Consider the following 24823-nt stretch of genomic DNA (forward strand, 5'->3'; position numbering starts at 1 on the left):
TTCAAAACCTAAAATAACATAAACAAAATAAAATAACTGTGTCTAAGATTATGATTGTAGTTATCTAGCATTAGCTACTGAACCGAACCTATGCCAAATGTCTTCAGTAATGCTTAAAGTTTAAACCAAACTTTGTACTTGCAGAAAGTTTCAAAGAGAATTGACAGGCATGCGTTTGTTTTGAAACTGGTTTTCAAGCCACCAAGTAATGTGTGTGCAGTCTTTGTCCCAGAGTGAACACTGTAAATATTGTGTCCTGAAAATTATTATTTTTTATATAATCAAACAAGTTTATTATGATTCCGTCAGTATGATTAGTGGTCCTTGTGAAGTAAGAGAATTGCAGAAAGGCTACTTATACAAAACACCACCTTCAGAAATAATGTAAACGTTTTTTGTTTTTTTTTTACGTGGAAGTATTTTACTATTTATAGCAGATTGGAGTGTGAAATGCTGCTCATTATAGGGCAGTTTGAGGTTTCCTTTAAACCACTTAAAATTCGGCCATCAGATAGACCCTAGGTGCCCTTTTGTCATATCTTGTATCAGGCACAGGTGCACTTAGCATAAAGAACCCCGCTGTACATGGTTCTTCTTCAGCACATGATCACTTTGGTGATTCCAGTTGTTTGTCCTTGCGTGCAGGTGTCTACAAAGTACAAGTGATGTGACCACTTTTCTGAAGAGCAGGAGCTGTTGTTGATGTGATCTGGCTAATGGATATATAAAGTCATGCCTTTCGTTCTTCTCTCTAAACGTGAAGGAAAAAACAAGAACATTACGAGTGAGCTCTTGCACTGTTGCAACAGAAAAACGCGTGGCACAGCTAATGACAGCATGCTTTGTTTTCTTACTTTAAAGTATACTGTATACGAGAGGCCACTGAAAAGTTCTTAACCCGCTCACTGGAAGATAAGAGCGTATCAGCTGATATTCAGACCAATACCCAGTTGCTTTTACCACATAAACCCCCCTTTAATTAAACCGTGGTAGAAGTTTCTACCACAGCACTGAGTGCTATATACTTCAACGCTCTTCAAGTTCAAGTTTATTATGGATTTGATTAATCGCTTATTCAAAATTCTAAGCGATGTACAAAACAGTAAAATAGTAAATTACAGGTATTAAGGAAAAACAAACCAGATAAATACAACTGACTTGACAAAACATATGATACAAAAAGAAAAAATGGGGAAAGAAATACAAGTTAATGATAGTAAATAAGACGAGTAAGGGGAAAAAACAAAAGGCAAGGGGAAAGCAGTGAGCTTCAAGGAAATTAAAAACTAAGCTTCAGTTGATGCACCTAATCAAATTTTCTAGTTGTTCCGATGTTTATAGGAATTCTATGAGCATCAGAGCATTTAGTGCTTCAGGCCTCAGTAGAAACCTCTACCATGGCTTAGTAAAAGAGAGCCAAAGTTAAAACAGCCTTATTTTCTAAACAAAAATCTGCTAACTGGCTAGCTTTATGCACAGCCCTGTCTCTGCCCTAACTCCACCACTGCACCACCCAGTAGCCAGTTTTGGCACGGTGGTCAAAGGGGATATTCAGCAGCACTGTCTAGTTAAGTGTTGCTGAATATCCCCAGTTAGCCCTGGATAGGCTATTAAATCACTTTGAATAGTGACCCTTTAACAGTTAATCCTGAATCATTTGCCTGTGTGTGTACTGGGACCCAGGAACTTAGAGAATAACAGGATGACAAAATTAGTCACCGTTCCCGTCCCCATGGATAACCGCAGGAAACCATCTCTATGTCATTCTTTAAGGTAGTGGCATAGTATGGGGGGAGAAGGGGAGGTGGTTCACTCTGGTGATCTTCTTAAGGGTGCGGCACCTGTCATTCTTTAATGTTGTGACAAACCCAAGTCCATTTCTGGGTTTGTCCCAAAGATAGGGAGGAAATTCACTAAACCCCGATAAAGTTGAAACTCTCTTAGACAGAATAGCTGACTACTACTTAGACAGAGAGATTGCCTCAGATGAAGGATGGCAGGAAAAGGACAGGCAGGAATGCTTTACCCAGTTTAAACCTGTCCCTGACACTGCCAGGAGATTACTACCTTTCCAGCAGCCTGTCCCTTTGAGAGCCAGGGCTAGAAAGAAACCTGTATGTAGTCAAACGGAGCAAGCTAGTGTGTGGAGAGCCCTTCCCCCAACCCAGGCTCAGGGGGTGTATCTCTACACAGCTTAAAGCGAGGCTGTCCAGAGTAGGAAGAGGAGAGAGGCAAGCTGGAGCTGATGAGAGCCAGGAAGAGAGTGAGATTCTCTCTCCCCAGCCAGAGGAGGCTGGTGAAATGGATTGGCATAGCAGAGGAGATGTTTTCTCCCTCTGAAATTGGTGAGCAGAAGCAATGGACATTCAGGAGAGTCTGGTAGGAACTGAAACTTTTCCTGTGGATATGGAAGTGCAGTGAAACATATCTTGCAGGCAGAAAACAAAACTCATAAGCTGTGTTTGGTTTTCTTTGAGGAGAGTTTAGTTTCCTCTCTAGAATTCTGAACTTTGAGTTTTGCCTTAAAACATTGTTTTTGATTCAAACGTTTGTATGTGTTTCCCTGCCGGCAGCCAGGCTAGACAATTACGTTCCTCTCTCACAGCTGTGTATAGTTGCTACAGCAACGTTTCAGAAGGAAACGTCTTTGGAAGCTCTGCACCAAACCAGAACAGTGGCTCTGAATTAAACTTCTTTACATGCTGGGCTGTTATAAGTTTTGATCACTCAGTATTGTATGAAGATGAAAGTGAGGTATATTCCACCTTGACAAATCAAAAACTTCACCTCATTCTATGAGAAGAGGAAATCATAAATTTTTACGGCTAAATCTCAAAACTGAGATAAGCTATGATATCCACATCTGATATGTTGTATGCCTTTAACACTTGCTGTGCTCCGTCATCTTCTAATCATTTCAGAAGTAAGACAAACCAGTGGCATCCGGTAATCCATTCATTTATTTTTCTTTAATAGTGCAGAGTTATTAGCATGCCCCGACGGGACCCATTTCGCCCAAACAGGGCTTTCTCAAGGGTTCACAGTAGGCGCTCTTTCTTCGGCATCCTCACATTTCAGGAGCTAGATCTGCCGGTGAAGTTTTTGATTTGTCAAGCTGTTATAAGTTTCCCCTTAAAGTGCCTGTGTTTTTTAGCACTAGTTTTGATTATAAAGAAACAGCTTATTTAAAGAAAGGTTATGCTGAAGTGAAGCCATGTGATATTCTTGTATGCTTTGCAACCCAGTTTGCTGGGAGGTTTTTTTTCCTTTGCATTATCTAATCAAGGACTGGCAGTACTCCTTTTTAATAAACATCTGAGGGAATATTGCAAGCCTGAAATATATAAACTAACTGCTCTGGTGAAGAGGACTGTGTTATATTCTACTGTTTAAGCCATTATTGACAAACTTGGATCCTTTGAATTTTTTACTTTGTTCCTGTATGAGAAATATATGATTTCATGGAATGAGTGTTGTTTTGTAGTTTGTTTGTTTTTGGGGTTTTTTAAACTGCACGACTGAAGCCTGTATTTTGATTTATTTGGCCAGTGGCTGAAATAAAGCTATTGTTTTTGCCATTCCTGACTAAGACTCATTACTTGCATGATCCTGTTAGGCTATTAACTAGCCAGATAAAGTCCTGACGGGGTCCCTTGGTTATAAGGGACACACCGTGCCAGAAGTTTTGTCATGATCCCGTGGGCTCACTGCGCATCTCAGGGGTGCAGGTGTGACAATGTCTATCTCAACCTCAGTCCTTCTACACCAGCATTCTTCAATGCAAGGCTTGCGGGTCAAATTCTGTTTCTTCCTTCTCTATTTAAAGAATGACATGGAGATGGTTTCCCACAGTTATCTGCAGGGATGAGAATGGTGATGAATTTTGTCTCCCTGTCATTCTCTACTGTTGATACACATGTACTAAGCTGCAGACAGATGAGGTCACAGCATAGTGACAGGATAAACAGTACATCATCATACTGCACACATTGCTGCCTCATGCAGTTCCCATTGCAAAAACACAACCCTTCCAAAAACTGCTGCCTAGCACATCTACCAGCAACAGCCAGTCTTGTCAGGACTGCCTACCATAGACAGATCATCCTGCTGCACCACCATATCCCCTCCCCCCACAAAAAAATCAATTGTGTTGTATCAGCAGATGACATATAACTTTTGGGGATGTCTGACACATAGTTCCAACAGCACCCACAATCCTGCATTAGCTGCTCCGAATATACCACTCGGAGGCTGATATTTGGCAGCTCGACAAGAATCGGCCCCTATGTAAAATGCAGAGTACCTGAATAAATTCATGTAAACCATTCTGAGCTCCCCTGGGAGAACTGTATAGAAAAGTGAATAAATAAATAAATAAATATGACTATCAAAGCAAAGTCAATGAACTGATTTGAAATGCAGTAGCGTACTAAGGGGGGGGCGGGGGGGAGGTCCGCCCCGGGTGCCAGCCCTGAGGGGGTGCTCCCGGCCTTGCCATTCAGTCCCCCCCAACCACCCCGAAGGACCGCTCGCCCCACTGACCTTCCTGCACCACCTATGAAGCAGCCTGCAGCAGGATCGCGATGTCAGTGATCCCTGAGCTGCTTGGGCGCTGCTTCCTGCGCCGCGGTCCCACCCCTCCTCTGACATCAGAGGAGGGGCAGGACCGCGGTGCAGGAAGCAGCGCCGGAGCAGCGCAGGGATCGCTGACATCGTGATCCTGCTGCGGGCTGCTTCATAGGTGGTGCGGGGAGGCCAGGAGGGCGAGCTGTCCTTCGGGGTGGGTCGGGGCATCAGGACTTCAGGGTGGGGTGGGCGGGCAGGCAGGCTTTCAAGGGGGAGGGGGGTGACAGGCAGGCAGGCAGGCCTTCAAGGGGGTGTGCAGGCCTTCAAGGGGGAGGGACAGGCCTTCGGGGGGACAAGCCTACAAGGGGGTGGGACAGGCCTACAAGGGGGTGGGACAGGCCTACAAGGGGGGGTGGGACAGGCCTACAAGGGGGGGTGCAGGCCTTCAAGGGGGGTGCAGGCCTTCAAGGGGGGACAGGCAGACCTTTAAGGGGGGGACCCTGGTTTAGAAGTACACGGAGGGAAGGGGGTGTTCAAAGAGACGTGCATAAGCCAAACTTTGGGGGGGGGAAGAAATAATGCCTCTGAAAATAGAGGAGAGGGAGAGAGATGATGGACCATGGGATTTAGGGAGGGAAGAAACAGAAAGGGAGAGAAATTGGACACAAGGGATGGTGTGGAGGAGGGATAGAGATACTGGATAAGAGGGTAATTGGGAAAAGAAAGGGAGAGATGGTGGACTCTGGGGTGGTGGGGAAGGAGGGAGAGATGCCGGATGAAAGGGTAGTTAAGAAAAGGTGGATCTGTGGAGGGAGATGAAAAAAAGGAAAGATACCAGACTTCCTGGGGAGGGAAGGGAAATGGAAAGGGAGGACAGAGTTGGCAGATGGATGGTTAGCATGCAGAAAGAAGAAAGAAGGAGACCCTGGCAAGCAAGTTATCAGAAGAAAACCAGAGCCTTGGACCAACAAGATTTGAAATATAACCAGACAACAAAAGGTACAAAAATTAATTTTATTTTCTGTTTTGTGATTACAATATGTCAGATTTGAAATGTGTATCCTGCCAGAGCTGGTGTTGGACTGCAAACGTGAGCTAGGATTTAACAGAGAGAGGAAAAGTCCTTTTTGTTTCTTTATTTTATTTACACCACAGCGCCAGTGTGGTTAGGAGAAGCCGAAGGGGGTGAAAAAGCTATAAAACCCACCAGGAGTTTTGAAATAAATCGCCCAACTGGGCAGGAAAATTGAATTGAAAAACCAATTCAATAGGCTGAATCGAATCGAAATTTTTTTCCTGAATCTGGCAGCATTAGTTTGCGCTACTGTCTTAGACTTTAGGACCTGGGATTGGGGAGAGATGGCATCCTCAGTACTTTATAATGCAAGTGAAATGAGGATTTGGTCAGACTTTTGAAGGGTCTGCAGAAAAAAAATATTGTATAGGCTGGGGATATGAGACAGCAGGAAATGGGAACTTTTCTTCCTTCTATTTTTGTGAATGGAAAGGCTGAGGATGTCAGAGAGTTCAGTTAAAATATGTGCTTTATAAGAAAATATAATAATGTGTTTTATAAAGTTTATAGCATAGCTGGCCTACCCAGTGAGGTGTTCCTAGTGGTGGTGGTGGCAGCGTGTCAATGTGTTGATAGGAAGAGGTGGTCTGGGAAATTCTGCTGAGCAAACTCCGGGCCCATTTCCACCCCCCAGTTAGTCCACTCCACTCAACTGGTTCACACACTGAGTGGGTCTTTGGGTGTTGTTTTGGGATCTCTTCCAGTGGTTTATCAGTATCTCCTTCTGGTCCAAGGAAGGAAACTTTGTTATCCTTAGCATTGACCTACAGAATATGTTTGTAACAGCGCTGCTTGTGTGGCATTAGTCTATGTAGTGATCGAAAGAAAAAACCAGACCTTTACACATTTTTGCACTATATGGTGGGTGTATGAGGAGATTCACATTTCCTGCACAGCTAAGTCCATGTGAAGTTACCTTGTGCTGTATTTGACATCTAGCAAGGTCTCTGTTTGAAAGGAAAGATCTAAACTTAAAAATGAAGTAGCCAGAAGTTATGGTAAAAGCAGATAGTGTAGCTGGTTTTAAGAAAGATTTGGACAAATTCCTGGAGGAAAAGTCCATAATCTGTTATTAAGACATGGGGGAAGTGTCTGCTTGCCCTGGATCGGTAGCATGGAATGTTGCTACTCTTTGGGTTTTGACCAGGTACTAGTGTCCGGGATTGGCTACCATGAGAATGGGCTACTGGGCATGATGGACCATTGGTCTGACCCAGTTAGGCTATTCTTATGTTATGTTCTCATCTGTAGGGGCCTTTGTTTTCACTTCTTATTTTAATGTATTTTTTTTCTGGGAACTTATCAGTGTTTTTTATAATGGGAACAAAAATGGAAGAGAATTAATGTGTGTGGGATGAGGGGGTAACTAATTTCTTCAGCTAAATAATTCAATCCATCTCAAACAGACATAGGAGAACTCACGCACCATTCACACACCCTCCAACCAAAAACGTCAAAAGAAAAAAACTGTTCGACAACCTCCTAACACTCGACCCCCAACTCTACAACCTATTGACCTCGACCACAAACTACAAAACCTTCAAAAAAGAAATAAAAACCCTTCTATTCAAAAACACATAAAACCGAACTAACACAATCAGAACTGTCCCAAGCATCACCTGCAACTACTTCATATGTACTTCTGATGTCATGACAATTCAGACATAATTTATGTTATGGTATGTTTGGAATAATGGTTACATATATGAGGTTCAATAAAAGAATATTTTCACTCCCTGTTTCTATTCTGACCATTTATTCCGTTTCATGGTCATTACAAAATATTTTTTTACATGGGGGGGGGGGGGGGGTCAAAAAATGATGGGCCCCGGGTGCCACATACCCTAGGTACGCCACTGTTGAAATGACTTGATATTCTGGAGTAAAAACATAAGAATAGCCATACTGGGTCAGATCAATGGTCCATCTAGCCCAGTATCCTGTTTCCACAGTGATCAATCTAGGTCACAAGTATCTGACAAACACAAATAGTAGCAGCATTCCATAATACCGATCCCAGGGGACAAGTAGTGGCTTCCCGCATATCTGTCTCGATAGCAGACTATGGACTTTTCCTCCAAGAACTTGTCCACTACATTCTTAAACCCAGCTACACTAACCACTGTAATCACATCCTCTGACAACAAGTTCCAGAGCTACTATTTGAGTACAAAAATATTTCCTCTTACAGTATTTGTTTAAAAGGTATTTCCACATAATTCCATTGAATGTCCCTTGGTTTTTGTACTTTTTGAAAAGGTGCTAAAAGATGACACTTTTGAAATGATCTTAAAATTGGGGAAGGGTCAGCAAATGCTGCTCTCAAAAATTTATGAAATTCTATTATATTCAATCAGCTGGGAAAGAGGTCTGGGCGAGATTCTTGGAGATAAGACTTGTGAATTGGTGTTTTGCAATTTGAATAAATAGGAATCTCTGCTAATATTATAGAAATGTACCCAGATTGCATAAAATTTACAATTCGGCATACAAATTATATTGGAGATAGGGTGGGCAAGTTGGCATAATATTGCATGTACTGTATGGTGGGACTGCCCTGTTATTAAGAGCTGCTGGCATATTGTCATGGGCAGGACAGCGCTGTGCCATCTGTATCGACCGTGTACCCTAAGCAGACCCAGAAAGGGACCTATGTTTCTTGCCCAGAAGGTGCATCCTAGACCCACGAGAATGACAAGGATGTGGGTAAAAGTAAAAAGTTTCACATTAACAGGAAAGAGGTTAGTTGTCAGACCGGACCTTGGGTTGCAGTTTCCCAGGGGAAGGAAAAGAGAGCAACACCAGGGTTCCTGGAGGTTAATGACTATACATTTCCCCCTCCCCATTCGCAGTTTCGACACTCGTGGTTTCACATATTCGCGATTTAAGCCTTGCAACGTTCTGACTATTATTTGGAGGCTCTTGGGAATGAATAATCACTTGTCCATCCAGAGGTGTACACAACGGCTGGCGGCACAAATTATGTATGTCAAACTGTTTCAGGATATCCCAAAGACCCAAAGATGTTTCTCATGCTGTGTAGTGGTAGCCTGCTGTTAATTAGCTAAGATGTGGAAACAGCACTTAGCATTGGGCCTACTTACCCTCTGGCAGAGACTCTGGAACATGTTTGTTTGTATGTTTTTTGAGCAAGGTGACAGCCGTTCAGAGGGAGTCTCTAGATAAGTTCAAGAGTGTTTGAGCTCCTTATGTGAGCTGAGTTCAGAAAAATATCTAAGAATCCCTGCCCCACAAGCTCTGCATGGGGAATATTTTTGAATGATTTCTTAACTGTCTTGTGTTTCATCTTAGGGAAGAATTAACCTTGTACTAACTGCTCAAACTTGTGTTGCTGTTAAAACAGGTAGAATGTGTGGTGGGAAGGGGAAGAGACAGAAGTTATTTTGTAAGAATACATCCTTGGCAGTATTGTGGTTGATGACTTGTGCTTATAATATACTTGATCAGTTATAATACGTAACAAATAAAAAGAATTTATGGAAATATCACAAGGAAACATGACAAAAGGAAAAAACTTGGGGGGGGGGGGGGCATCTTTGCAAAAAACTATGAGGTCAGTATAATTGTATACAGTACATTTCAGTAAGGAAAATTTGAAAAGTAGGTTTATTTAGTGTGGCAAATAGGCCCTGCCAGTAGTAAGTAGTTTCAAGAACTTACTAATTATGTAGGCAAGCCATTCATAAAATGCAAATGGTATTTTTCACTCTTGTTTAAGCACAAGAGCCACCCAGTAGCCCAGAAAAGAAAACAATAGTATGGGATTGAAATAACTGCTTTCAATTTCCATGTGGATTGGCCTATGTACCAAAATGTACAGTATTTCCATTATGGAGAGGTCAATTGGGGAAAACACAAACCTCCATCTGTTCATGGATCCAGTCTAGGAATGAGGTGATACGTGAATAGACCCCTGGCTTGTTCTTCTCAGCACAGCCCAGTCCCCAGCTAGTAGCTCCTGTCAGCTTCCAGACCATCCTTTCCTCGCATGCTAATGGCCCACCACTGTCCCCCTGTGCACTCAGAGAACAAAACAAATAATAATAATAATAACTTTATTTTTCTATACCGCCCTCAATATCAGGGGTCCAAAGAAACAAACAAATTATCATTACATACTGATTTAGGAAGGGAAGAACTCATGAGGCAATGCTATATTTTGGACATTGTGAGGGTAATTTTATAACAGGGTGCTTACATGAAAAGTCCACAATGGCGCCTATTTTATTCAGACAACACAGGTGCCTCTGTGCCTTTATAGTATAGGCAGCCACAGCCAATCCCAATAGTTTGCCAAATACAGAACATGTACGTACCCCACTCCAAAGATGGTGTAAATATGTATATGTATTCTATGTGTATACCTGCATATTTTATTATACACATTAAACAACAACTTTCCTCTCTGCTCCACCTGAACAATGACACCAAGAATACCAAAGAATAATCCATTTATGATTTTTCAGTGCATGTACTAGAGTAAATCAAAAATTAAAGGCAAAATACATTTAACAGCTTTAATAGAAGTAACTGTGAGCAATTGAACATAATTTTCCACATAGTCCTCATGCAAGATGACACATTTGTTGTATCGTTCCAACTAGCTTCTGTATTCCTGCAGAGGAGAAGTTTTTTGGCTGTTCCCAAAGCAGGGCTTCCTTTACTTCATCATTTTATTGTATTTTTATTTATTCAATTTTCTATACCGTTCTCCCAGGAGAGCTCAGAACGGTTTACATGGGTTTATTCAGGTACTCAAGCATTTTTTCCCTGTCTGTCCTAGTGGGCTTAAGTGATTTGCCCAGGGTCACAAGGAGCAGCATGAGTTTGAACCCACAACCCCAGGGTGCTGAGGCTATAGCTTTAACCACTGCACCACACTCTCCCCATGCTTTGTCTTTTGCTTTCCGGATTGCAGTGATGCACCCATGTCTCATCACCGGTGACAATTCTCTCCAGAATACTCAGATCGTCTTCATAAAGTCTCAGGAATTGGGTTGCAACCTCCACACACTGTTGCTTGAAGAGATAATTAAGCTATTTGGGAACCCATTGTGCTGATATCCAAATTTGCAGCCAATTGAGACTGTTATCTGTCGGTCTTCTCTAATCAAGGCATCCGCCCTGTCAATGTGCTCTTGTGTGTGCAATGTTGATGGGTGACCAAAACAACTTTTGTTGGTTACACTTGTTCTTCTCGCTTTAAGCCTTTTTACTCGCTCATAAACCTTCTATTGATTCATGATGCTAATGTTCATACCAAGTCAATATCTAACAGTGAATTTCCACAGGTTTTACTCCCTCTGCCCCCAAAAAGCACACTACTGCAGATTGTTCATCAATGATGCAATCTTGCAATGGAGCGTCCATGTTTCTGACACCATAGCTGCCACACGACTAAAGGCTGAGCACTGCACAGTGCATAGATGAACTATCCAACAGGCAATGTACAAGTACATATGTTGCACTTCTCTAGCTTTGTTCTAGTTATCACATAATTTAACAGTTGCCTTTAATTTTTGATTCGCCTTCATATTTTTAATGCACATATACAGCTGCACAATTGTACTAAGGCCTCTTTCTGTGGAAAAACCTTTATATAATTCAATGCTCTGATCTCCTCCCATGTCTTTCAATACCATTTGTATACTAATGACTTCCAGATCTACTTAACTCTACCTCCAGAAATCTTAACAGGCCCAAGTCTCAGTCTGCTTGTCTGATATTGCTGCCTGGATGTCTCACCACCATCTGAAACTGAGCAAGATCAAGACTGAGGGCTCCTTTTATCAAGCCGCACTAGCGGGGTTAGCGCGTCAAGACATTTCATCACGCGATAACCCCCGCGGCCGGCTAAAAAACTAACACCTGCTCAATGCAGGAGTTAGCGGCTAGCACAGCAGGCAGTTTAACGTGAGTTAAACCCTTACCGCAGCTTGATAAAAGGAGCCCTGAGTTTCTTGTCTTTCCCCATAAACCCATCTCTCCTCTTCCCCATTTTCTATTTCTGTGGATAATACTCATCCTGTCTCCTCAGCTTGTAACCTTGGGATCATCTTTGACTAACGTGACCATTTACTTTTTCTTCAAAACAGGACATCTACTGATATTCAGTCACGCCCCCAATCCCGCCCTAGCCCCCCCCCCCCCCATTTCTTCCATTCATTTTTCATGTATACACAATATCTTATTAATTCATAATGGTAACTATAAAATTTAAAAAAGCACACTGTAAGCAGAAAAAATGTTAATTATCATTTATATTCGGGGGGTTTTCAAAGAGGTCAAGATAGATGACTTTAAAATATGCAATATTATCTCAGTAACAACTATAGAAAAATAGACAAATATAGTGCAAAATACAGACAGCAAATATAAATTGTCAAAATTGACACATTTTGATCTCTAAATTGAAAATAAAATCATTTTTCCTACCTTTGTTGTCTGGTGAGTCTCTGGTTGCACTTCATTCTAACTGTGCATCCTTTCTTTCTTTCTTTCTCTCTCCCTGGCCCCTCTGCCTTTCTTTCTTTCTCCCTGCCCCCCCCCCCCCTTTTTCTTTTTTTCTTTCTCTCTCTCTCCCTGCCTCCGACGACAATTTCTCCATGCTTCTCTGCCGCCGATGCTGACACAGCAACAGGGCCAGGCCAGGCGAGTGCAGCAACTGCACAATGGCCGGCCCAGAAGCCTTCCCCCGACGTCAATTCTGACATCCAAGAGGAAGTTCCGGGCCAGCCAATCGCTGCCTGGCTAGTCCAGAACTTCCTCTCCGACGTTAGAATTGACTTCAGGGAGAAGGCTTCTGGGCCGGCCGTTGTGCAGTTGCTGCACTCACCTGGCCCTGTTGCTGCGTTGGTGGGGAATCGGGGAGAGAGCCCAGGCTCTGCGAACGCCTGTCCTGTTGTCCCCACTCACAGCTTCGGGATGCTGTCTCTGAAAACGGGACTTTCAGCATCTCGAAGATGTGCGTGGGGACAACAGGACAGGGGATCTAAAAAAATGGGACGTATGATCGCATTATCTTTGACTCCTCTTTCTCTGCATATATACAACAAACTGTTACAACCCGTTGCTTCTTTCTCTATAACATCACTTGGCTCAGATCCTCTCTCTGTGAACCCTTCAGGTTGCCCTGGGAATATCTTTGAAATACTGTCCTCTATCCTGTAGGGTTTTACAAATCTGAGCAGTGGGTGCAGCTTGCTTAAATGGGGCGGCTTATCTAAAGATATTAAAACTCGCTATTAGTTAAGCTGCCCCATTAGAGGCTGATTATCCTGAACTTTAAAAAACTGAACTAAAAAAAAAATCATCCCCCTTTAAATACCTGCGCAAACTGGACGCCGGTGCAAGGCGCGACACTTGGAGTCAGGTTTAGCTGAGTTGGCTGCTTTGAGTTAGGTTGGTGCCGGCCATGGAGCTTAGGCCCAGGCCCAGGCCCCTCCGTGTGTACCAAAGACATTTCCACGGGCACCGAAGACATCTCCGCTGGCAGGTGCTGCCTCCTCCAATCATGCTGTGCAGGGCAGGAGCAATGTTTGTGATCTCAAGCGTCGCCCCACCTTGCTTCCTGAATGGTTGCCATTGCTAGAACTGACAGCAGCCAATCAGGAAGCGGTGCAGGGCGAGGCTTGATTGCAAACATCACTCCTGTCCTGCACAGTGTGATTCAAGGAGGCAGACATCCAGGAGGTATTTATCAGCAGGGAGGGCAGCGAGGGAAGTATTTAAGGGGGGATGATGTATAGGCTGCCTATTGTATAGGCTGATGTAGGTTTAAAAAACTCTTAGATAAGCCACAGCTAGTAACATGGGGCAGCTTATCTAAAAGTTTTTAAACTTACATCGGCATTTCTTACGGTCTATACATGGGAAAAACGGTAATACAGTAATGTCTGATGGTAATGTCTTTATGTGATTACCACACCTATAACTTGCTTCTACATACTTTATCAAGCTGAATTCTGTAGCAAAGCAAAATCTATAGTCTCTTTGTTCAAAACAGCTGATTCATCAAAATTCTTTATGGCTCAGCAAAGATGGATTCAGTGAAATGGGGTCAGGCCTTAAGCCTTTGAACGGACAGTGATGTAACACACCTATACAACACTCATGCAAGATCTGGGGCTATCTGCCTATATTTATGCTGATTACATTTAGCTCGTAATACCCTTGAGAAATGGGATCACATAGTGGATAACTTAACAAGAACTGACCTAAACCCTAGAAAATCTGAAGCATTATGGTTTCAAGCACTATGGGCTGGGTTCTCTATATGACGCTGTTGTTGGCGGCGGTCTTAAAAGCTGCCGATCGCATGTCAATCACGCAACAGCGTCATTTAGTGAATCGCACCTTTGGCAAAGATAGGCGCAGGACATGTAGGCCAGGGTTTTCAAGCCCTATATTTCCAGTGCCTACCGTTAACGTGAATTGCACCTCCTGAGGCACCTTCCAGTGCCTACTGCCACTTCTACAGTTAGCATCTCCAGAAGAACGATTCTTAGGCACAGGTAGGCGTGTTGAAATTTTTTAAAGTAGCATTTTAAATGCCATTTTTTCACTTAACTTAGGCGCATTTAAAGAATCTGGTACTTTAATTCTTCTTCAGTACTCTTGTCATCCCTAGGAGTGCCTCTCCTCAACTTGATCTTTTATTAATCATTTAGATCAGTTCTCCTGCTATGCACTCAAGATAAGATCCTTAAAACCATTTCTTAATTCAAAAGCACTGCAAACATTGATTTTTGCATTGGTTATAAGCTGTTTATTATAAATTCTCTCCTAGCAGGCATTCTGGTGTGTCATCTAGTGCAGAACACAGCTATGAAATTTATTTATGGGGTTGGAACTGATCATGTATCACCTTTACTATATGAGCCACACTAGCTTCCTGTTCCTTAAAAAATTCATTTTAAGAAATTGACCCTCAGTACATAATACTGGTATAATTTTTTACCTTTCCAGGCATGTAATAATAATAGTATTTATAATCTGCCATGCCTTACAGTTCAGAGTGGCTTACAGTATGGCTAAAGAGCTGGAACAAATCCAGGAGTTATAAAAATATAAAATAAAGAAAACATTTGTCCTCAGTAACTACAAGTTTACATAATATCAACATTACTTCAGCACAGAGACACTACTAGGCTCCCTTATCGACACAGCAAGACAACACCTCAGCATTGGAAAAAAAATGCTGCTCATACAATTGGACCCGACGGCGGCATTTGACTTGGTAGACCATAACATCCTACTGCAAATCTTGGACTCAATAGGCATCTCAGATAAAGTATACTCCTGGTTTGAAGGTTTCTTAAAATCCAGAACATACAAAGTAAAATCAGATAAAGAAAAATCCAAACCTTGGTCCAACCCCTGCGGCATTCCATAAGGATCCCCACTGTCCCCTACTCTCTTCAACCTATATACAGCCTCTCTTGGCATTTACCTGAACAAACAAGGCCTAACCTCTTATAGCTATGCTGATGACATCACCATCCTCATTCCTTTTGACCAACCAAAGCTCTTAATGATAGACACACTACACCAAACTCTAGTTACAGTTACGACTTGGATGGAAGACCACAAACTGAAACTCAATCCAGACAAAACTAAATTCATCCTTCTAAAAAATAACAAAATCCCAACCATAACCAACTTAGAAATCAACTCTATCAATTACCCTTTGCAAACCACCCTAAAACTACTAGGTATGACTATTGACAAAGGCTGCACCATGCAACCACAAATAAACAAAAGAATACAGAAATCTTTCGCAGTAATGAGAAACCTTAGACAAGTCCGAAAATTCTTCGATAAAACACAATTTCAGCTCCTAGTACAATCTCTAATCCTAAGTATCCAAGACTACTGCAACATCCTCTATCTCCCCTGCCCTGCAATAATGATTAAACTACAGACAATTCAGAATACAGCTCTGAGACTCGTCTACTCACTGAAGAAACATGACCACATTACTGAGGCTTTCATCAACTCACATTGGCTTCCAATCCAGGAAAGAATACAATTTAAATTCTACTGTATACTATTTAAAATTATAAATGGAGACAGTCCAATCTATCTAAATGACCGCCTCATCCAAATTACCTTTACCAGGCATAGAAAAACACCCCCCCCCCCATTCACTTACCCCCCAATCAAAGAAATAAAATGGAAAAAACTATATGACAGCCTACTAGCCACTCAAGCAGCAAAAATAGATAACCAAATCTCCAACCTATTGATAACAACCCCAGACTACAAGATGTTCAGAAAGGAAATAAAACTATACTCTTCAAGAAATCCCTTAATAAAGCTTTATACCATGAATACCACTTCTTATCTTCCCTTCCCCTACCCCTGATCCTTCTTATCCCTCTCTTGGAAACAATCTCTGATCTAACTTTGTAACCCTTCTTCCATAACTCTTTTTGTAATCTGCTTTGAACCGAAAGGTAATGGCAGAATAGAAATCTGTAATGTAATGTAATTACATCAACAAATTTCTTAAACTGGTAGGTTTTGATATTCCTTGATATAATTCCTTCTTACCCATCTCGTTCTCTTCAATCTTCCACTGCAAACTTATTCATCTTCCTAAGCACAGCTACTCTCCACCTTGATGCCTCTTGAAGCTTAGCTTTTAGCTTAGTTCTCTCTTCATTGACTATCCCGCTAGTCTTTGTCATTACCTGTTCTACACCACTCAGGATTTTATAGACCCTCCTCGGCTGTCTCTTTCCCAAGCTGAAGAGCTCTTTAGCCTTTCCTCATATGCTAGGAGTTTTGTCTCTTTGTTTAGATTGTAAGCTCTACTGGGGAGGGACTGTCTCCTGAATTTTTTAATGTACAGCACTGCATATGTATAGCAGCCCCATAGAAATGAAATAGTAGTAATAGTTAGAGAGACCAGAATTAAATGCAGTATAGAGAATGACATGGGGACCGTTTACTGTGGTAAACCGCAGGTCACCGCAGTAAATTCACAGGAATGGAGACATGTGCAACTGGTTTACCGCAGCAATGGAGACGTGACCTTTTACCGCCCCGTGGGAGTGGTGAAAAGTCTTACTCCTGTGGTAAAAAAAAATTGCGCCCGTGTCAGACTCTGCATCTTCTCCCCAGCTCTTCTTGCGCCTATTTTACCTTCAGGAGCCATCCATGCCACGATAAAGACAGAAGGAACCTAAAACCAGAGCCTGAGACCAATGTGATTTGAAAAATAAAATTGCCAGACAACAAAAAGAAAAAAAAGTAAATTTATTTTATATATTGTGATTAGAATATTTCAGATTTGAAATATGTATCCTGCTAGAGCTGGTATTATACATAACCGGGGACGGCAAAGTTCAGGCTGTGCTTCTTTAGCTTCCCAGCTGGCTTAGGGCTCTTTCTCTGACCAGGGGGCAGTTGCCCTAGTTGCACTCCCCTAACATTATTCTTGCCATATGTGACTAAAGTATTCTGTTAGCTTGATTTTTCTATGTAGCATTCTGTAGTAATTTGGTTTGTTCAGTTTTCACAATAGTGAAGGGGATATTTGTGAAAGGGAGGGGAGATGGGTTTTGTTGAACCTTGCTCTGTTTTATTTGTGTTTATAAAATGACAATTGTCGGAGGAGAAGCTTCCACCCACACACACGCGACTGCAGGACGGCACAGGCAGGCTTCGCCGGAATCAGTTTCTTTTCTAAAGCGCCGCAAAGGTAAGAGGGAGGGAGATAGATTTGGCCGGAGGTAGGGAGGGAGGGAGGGAAGGGACCGTGCATCTTCCCTCCCTTAAGTTTCTTTACACCATGAAGGTAAGGTGGAGGGAGTGAGATTCTCGGGCTGCTGAAGGGCGGTGAGGTGGCGAGGGAAGGGTGGATGATGCGGGGATGGGGCGGTGAAGGGGACAGTGGGTTCGGGGACTGGGTGGTGAAGGGGACAGTGGTCCGGTGATGGGGCAGTGACGGAGACAGATTTTTTTCCCCATGTCATTCTCTAATGCAGTACTCAAGATGAGGTCACATCATAGAGCGATAATAAATATAAATCCCTAATCCTTTAATGGTCCTGTTTTCTGTCTTATATAGATTCTAAGCTCTATCTCTTACACATTTGTAAACATAGAAACATAGAAACATAGAAAAATGACGGCAGAAAAGGGCCAAAGCCCATCAAGTCTGCCCACTCCAGTGACCCTTCCCCCAACCTCCTGCCCTTACCTCATCAGAGATCCCACATGAATATCCCATTTATTTTTGAAATCTGCCACGCTGTTGGCCTCAATCACCTGCCGTGGGAGTTCATTCCAATGATCGACCACCCTCTCAGTGAAGAAATACTTTCTGGAGTCCCCATGAAATTTCCCTCCCCTGATTTTCAGCGGATGCCCTCTGGTGGACGAAGGTCCCATAAGACGAAAGATATCCTCTTCCACCTCGATACGACCCGTGATATATTTAAATGTCTCAATCATGTCTCCTCTCTCTCTTCGTTCTTCAAGTGAGTACAGCTGCAATTTATTCAGCCTTACTTCATACGGAAGATCCTTGAGCCCCGAGACCATCCTGGTGGCCATCCGCTGAACTGACTCAACTCTCAGCACATCTTTCTGGTAATGTGGTCTCCAGAATTGAACACAATATTCCAAATGAGGTCTCACCATGGACCTGTACAGTGGCATTATGACCTCTGGCATCCTGCTGATAAAACCTCTACGGATACAACCCATCATTTGCCTTGCCTTGGAGGAAGCCTTTTCCACTTGATTGGCAGTTTTCATGTCATCACTAATGATTACTCCTAAATCCCGTTCTTCCGTGGTCCTAACTAAGGTCTCACCATTTAACGTGTAAGTCCTGCACAGATTTCTTTTACCCAGGTGCATCACTTTGCATTTTTTAGCATTGAAGTTGAGCTGCCAAGTCGATGACCATTGTTCTAATAGTAGTAGGTCCTGCGTCATACTGTCAGGCATAGTGCTTTTACCTACTATGTTGCACAGTTTGGCGTCATCGGCGAACAATGATATTTTTCCTCTGAGCCCTTGGGTCATATCACTTATGAATATGTTGAATAGGATTGGACCTAAGACCGAGCCTTGTGGCACTCCACTGGTCACATCTGATGTTTTGGATGGGGTACCATTTACCATCACCCTCTGAATTCTACCGCTCAGCCAATCTTTAACCCATGCAGCTAGTGTTTCCCCTAATCCCAGCGATTTCAACTTGTTCAATAACCTGCGGTGTGGGACGCTATCAAAAGCTTTGCTGAAGTCCAAATACACTACGTCCAGGGACTCCCCGGCATCCAGTTGTCTTGTTACCCAGTCGAAGAAGCTAATCAGATTTGATTGGCAGGACCTGCCCTTGGTAAATCCATGTTGATGGGGATCACGTAGATTTTCTTCATCCAGTATTGTATCAAGTTTCTGTTTGATCAGTGTTTCCATGAGCTTGCATACTATGGATGTGAGACTTACCGGTCTGTAATTTGCCGTCTCTGTCCTGCAGCCCTTTTTGTGGAGTGGAATAACGTTAGCTGTTTTCCAGTCCATAAATAGTAGTAGTAGTAGTAAAATTAACCCCATATGAACAGGGAAAGGAAAAATTAAGATTTATTTCAGATTTTATGACATTTACAAATTAATTTTTGAAGCTTTAGGGGGAGTGGGTATCCCTCCTGCTGAGAATGTTGAGAGGGTGCCGGCAGGAGGGAGTGGGCATCCCTCCTGCCAGGGATGTTGAAGGGGTTCAGGTGTGGTGGCGGGAGAGAGTAGGCATTCCTCCTGCTGGCCAACTTGCGGTGGGGTTTGGGGGTTCCCTGCTGCTGCCACTCAGCTGATCATAGCAGGGAGATTCCCTTGCCGTGATCAGCTCAGTGGCAATGCGCTTCTCTAAATGGCATTTGTGACATGGATATTGGTTAGAGAATTGGGGTGATTAGGCGGAGTTAGGCATTTTTATATAGGCCGCCCATGTGTGATTCTATAAAGGACGCAATTCTATATAGGACGCTCGTGTATGATTCCCCAAAGCTGCTTAGGTGGCTGCTGAGACCAGGCGTACTATACAGAATCAGGCCCTTCAGGTTTAATATTTTTATATTCTTCATCATTCTTATAAGTGCTGACCATCACTGGCTAAATTAGATCTGAATATTCAGTGCTGGACTATGTTCAGGCACCAACATTTATTACCTGGATTTGCAACGGTACCCAGAAGATATGCAGGCAGGTATGGCCAATATTCAGTGTTGTAGCTCATAGGCAACAGAACGCTGTTTTGTTTGGGGGTGCCCAGGAGCTCTGCCCTGGTGCATGACCCACCTCCTCCCGGCGCTTTAGTTTTAAATCTTCAGCAGCCACCTTGCAGCATCCTCGAGCAGGCCTGCCCCCAGATGTAGAATGAAGGGTTCCGGGGCAGGCCTGCTGTTTGATGCTGTGCGGCGGCTGGGGCAGGCCTGCTGTTTGACGCTGTGCGGCGGCTGCACAGTGACTGCCTGAAGATTTAAACAAACACCGGGAGAAGGGTGTGCGGGAGGGATAAGACCACAGTGACTAAGAATTTTGGGGAAGGCCGTGGTCCCTGTGGCCTCCCCCGTTCCGATGCCTGTGTTGTAGCTAACCAGGCAAAATTAGGATTGCTGTTTAGGCAGTCCTGCTTGTCAAGTTTGCTTTGCAGGAACCACCACTGAATATTGCCAGAGCCCACATAACTTCTAGGACTGCCTTGATTCCTTCCCTAGACCACCCCTTAACTGGCTGGTTGCTAAATGGCTGGTTATTCAGTGGCACTGCCCAATTAACCGTCACAGAATATCAGCGGATAGCCAATTCAAGAAAGTTTAACCTGCCTTTTTTCCTTTCTAAGTTATGGTATTTGCAGTGGCATAGCAAGGCTTGTTGGTGCCTGGGGAGTTTGCACCTGGCATTGCCACACTGTGCACCCCCCCCCCCACTCTTTCCCCACTGCTTTAGCGCCTCCCCGTCCCCCGCATACCTCCTGAAATGTTGACCGGCATAAGCGGCATCTTTTACCTGCTGTTCACATCTAGCTTTAGCTCCTTCTTCCAGGAAGTGACATCAGAAGAGAGTCAGGGTCGGTGCGAGCAGCAAATGGAAGATACTGCTCGAACCAGCAAACATTTAAAGAGGTATGGGGGTGGGGGGCGGAGAGGCGCTGGTGCCGTCTGCCCCCCGACTCCCTTATTACACTGCTGAGTATTTATATATTGTAAACCACTTTGAAAAGCATACTGAAGAAGCGGTATCTTAAATAAAAATGGACCTTGAACCTCAAACCCTTTTGAATATTGGGCTCTCCATTTTTAACCTAGACTACCTAGGCTTCCTGTGCAAAAATCAGGCTTCACATGCATTAAGTAATCCAATATCTATTTATTTGGTTTTATAGCCTGTCCTCCCATGAAAGCTCAGAACGGATTACAAGGTTACATTATATAATAAAGTGGACTAACTTTTATTATTTCTCTGTATACAACTATTAAACATCCTGTGCCACATAATGTGGAAACATGACCATTGGAGACCTGAGCTGCGGCTACACACTGTGAGATGTGACTAGGTCTGAGCTGTCACGGTTTCTGTTAGCTATTCTTGCTTGAAGCCCTGAAGCATACAAGGAAAATCAAGAAGTGCACTGTATCTTGGGCATATTTACCTTTGAGTAATTACAAATTTATCTCATGTTCTAAATGATAAAACTAGTAGAAATATTATTAGTAGGTGGTTTGTTTTATGATTGCTGGTGTCTGAGGACAAACAGTAGTTATTAAGAAAGACACCCCTTATGCATATCTACATACAGTAGAACCTTGGTTTACGAGCATAATTCGCTCCAGAAGCATGCTCGTAAACCAAATTATTTGTATATCAAAACGAGTTTCCCCATAGGAAGTAAGGGAAACTTTCTCGATTTGTTCCCCCCCTCAGACGCCAGCGGCGCTGCTTCCCCCCCCCCCCCCCGAGAACCGGCATCACTCCCCCCCACCCGCTTGCGAACGCCCCTCTGCCCTAACCGGCACCCCCCGCTTGTCCGAACAGAAGCCTTACCCCATCTGGTACCGGCACGCAGCCCACAGGAAGGATCTTCATCTACTGGCACGTCCTGTGGGCTGCATACCGGTGCCAGATGGGGTAAGGCTTCTGTTCAGGCGGGAGGGGGGGTACAGGTTTGTGCGGGGTGGGAGGCGTTCACGAGCGGGGGAAAGCGATGCTGGTTCTCAGTGGGGTGCTCGCAAATCAAGTCAACGCTCAGTTTGCGAGTCACGATTTGCGAGAATATTTTGCTCATCTTGCAAAACACTCACAAACCGTGTTACTCGCAAATCGAGGTTTGACTGTATATGCATATACTGTGGCAAATCCAGGACGGATTCAGGGTTTTCTCCCTTGAATAGCCAGAATTTGCACAAGGTTATGTTTGAAGTTCTATCCCTTTAAGGCACTAAGATTCTAGAGCAGGGGTGTCAAACTCAATCACATGAGGGGCTGAAATCTAAAACATAGACTAAGTCGCGGGTTGAATTTTTAATTAAGGTACTTAGGGGTCCTTTTATTAAGGTACGCTAACCAATTTAGCGTGCACTAAATGTGCACCTTAATAAAGACTTTTCCTCTCTCTTTTAGGTCCTAGTTCATGCTTGCTGTCTAACACTAGCTCTGGCAGGATACACATTTCAAATCTGATATATTATAATCACAAAACAGAAAATAAAATTATTTTTCTACCTTTTATTGTCTGGTCATTATTCAAATCTTCTTTATATTCAAAATTAATAAGTGTGACAACAGCAATTGCAACTTGTTAAGTGAATTTGCACGAGAGGATGGCTGAATAATGAATCTAGACTTGGAGAGAAAAACTATACTAATCCTGTGCTGTGTGTGAAAACAATCAAGGGAAACTGTTTCACCAGAGTCTCATGCACCAAAGCTCATTCTGGAATTCTAAAATTAAAGTCCTATATTCAGTGCTACTTAATGAAGTAGCAGATGCTGGCACCTAGACAAATAAGCGCTGACCAAGGCAGCCTCAGACTTTTAACAGTATTATTTGAACAGTGCAGCTGAAAATCATTACAGCTCCACGAAGGCCTGCATGTTGTCCCCCAACTTCCCCAGGTGCATCCAGGCAGCCTCTGATGCGTTTACCAGAGAGTTTGGTAGCTATCATTGCCACCTCCTCCCACCCAACATACCAAGTCATCAGTCCAGGACGCTGGAAGGAGGAAAATGGAGCATGCTCACTCCCACCAATCGGGTGTCTGTTGCAGCAGTGACAGAGAAGCATGAGGTCCAATGAGGAAGAGTGCTGACCTCAGCCATTCACACGTTCTCCCTGCCGCGGGAAGGAATGGCAGGCCAAATCTAGGACCAGATTGCGGGCCAAATTTAATCATCCTGCGGGCCAGAGTTTGACATGTCTGTTCTAGAAGCAGGGACATTTTGCTTGCTTCTCAGTATGAAATGCCTGAGACTATTTTCCCACCCTGGCTTAGAACTCCTAAAAAGCATGAGAGCTACAAAAAGCATGGGGCTTCAGAAGAAGAGGGTCTGAGAGCAGGCAGACCAAGAGCCCAGCTAGTTACCAGCGGGAGCTGCTTACTAAAGCTTTACCCAGCAGCCTGGGGTATGCAAGAGGTGAGTGAAATTCCTCCTAACCCAGCTACTGAATTTAACTCAATGCTAGAAGCTATGGTAATTAGAGGAGGCATGTTTGAGTTCCCTGAAGCTGTAGGTTTTGCAGATTGATTGAACCTATAAGTTATGATCCTCTTTCATTCTACTAACCTGCTGACTAAGAAAGGATTTGTGTTTTGTAACATAAGAAAGCACAGCGTTTTAGAAAAGCACATACAGAAGCAAAAATATTTGAATTTGTTTTCATGCTGGTAGCAGGGTTCTTTTCTGTCTGTGCTGATTATTGTGCTCCATTCAGCTGTGTTGCTCAGAGTGGTTGCCATGGAGACCAGTAGCAGATCAAGGTCTGCAGGCTGGAAGCTGAATGCTGTCCTGTTTGCTGCTAACGTTTTCCACCATTCTCTGTACGCAGGGCAGGATTTAGATGAAAAGAGGTCCTAGGCTATTCCACTTATGAGGCCCTTTCACCTCCCATTTTTAAGTTTGTAAATTACATGAGAGATAATAAAATACATCATTACTCTGATATATATCAATATGTTAAATGAAATATGTTGTTATTGGTACTAACCTTTATAAAAAATGTGACACGGATTTGAGGCCCTAGGCTGAAGCCTAGTTAGCCTATAGGAAAATCCGGCCCTGTCTGTACGAGTCAATCTATATGGGGTTTAAAGCTGCTTAAGGATATCATAACACTCTTAAGAAATATACTGCCTGCTTTTGTCTGCCAATTAAGAACTGTGGCTAAAAGCCTTGACCACTCCCGTTTCACTGCTTGAGAAGAACTGTCTGAAGCAGGTTGTGTGCAAGCCAGCTCAGCAACAAACAAGCTGGAATTTACAAACCAGAGCATTGTAATTTTGGTGAAGCATTTACTTTATATTATTGTGTTACTTTTTGAACTCTCTCCTGATCTTCCCGGTGAAGCTAACTGGGACAATCTAATCAAGTTTCATTTTTGTTCAGAGACAGAACTGTGAATTGCATTTGAACTGTTTTGGCAATACTCATGACCATTGCTTATTTATGCAAACCTGATTTGGCCAGTGGTCAGAATAAATCTGTATTTTGGGTTTGAAGCCGTTCTGACCGGGTGTCTGTTTGTCGGAAGAAAGTCTGCGGTACTTCCCTGTACCTGCACTGTGAGGCAGTTGCTTAGTTTGGTAAAAGTTCCGAAGGGGACCCTCAAGCTATACAGGGCACACTGGGGAGAAGATTGTCACAGCCCAATGCACTAACCAAGCCGGCTAGGCGCCTAGGGGGTGACAATATGTAGATTCAGATACAGTTATCACATAGCTCCAAACATTTGCCTTGAGAGGCATGGCCTGGCTACTATTTCTCATTTAGAGATGTGCTAGGGGTTTATTCCCACTGAAACATGAATAATCAAAAGCATTCCATGAGTTTGTTTAAATTGCACACCCTCTATATAGGTAAGAGTATGTATCTTATTTAACAAGGAGAAATTAGGTCCTTACCTGCTAATTTTCTCTCTTTTAGTCC

General features: G+C 43.3%; 1 protein-coding gene across 1 annotated transcript in view; it reads right to left on the reverse strand.

Moving 5' to 3' along the window:
- Positions 1 to 637: 637 nt before the first annotated feature.
- Positions 638 to 24823, reverse strand: part of TMPRSS3 (transmembrane serine protease 3) — a 107456-nt gene continuing 83270 nt past the window's right edge. Inside the window, exons 11-12 of the mRNA XM_033942928.1 lie at positions 9523 to 9675; positions 638 to 751 (exon numbers count right to left, since the gene is read on the reverse strand). Of these exons, the coding sequence (XP_033798819.1) occupies positions 731 to 751; positions 9523 to 9675 (174 nt within the window). The 3' untranslated portion in view covers positions 638 to 730. The remainder of the gene's footprint in view (positions 752 to 9522; positions 9676 to 24823) is intronic.

The sequence above is a fragment of the Geotrypetes seraphini genome, chromosome 4 (assembly GCF_902459505.1).
Source record: "Geotrypetes seraphini chromosome 4, aGeoSer1.1, whole genome shotgun sequence".
NCBI classification, from domain to species: Eukaryota; Metazoa; Chordata; class Amphibia; order Gymnophiona; family Dermophiidae; genus Geotrypetes; species Geotrypetes seraphini.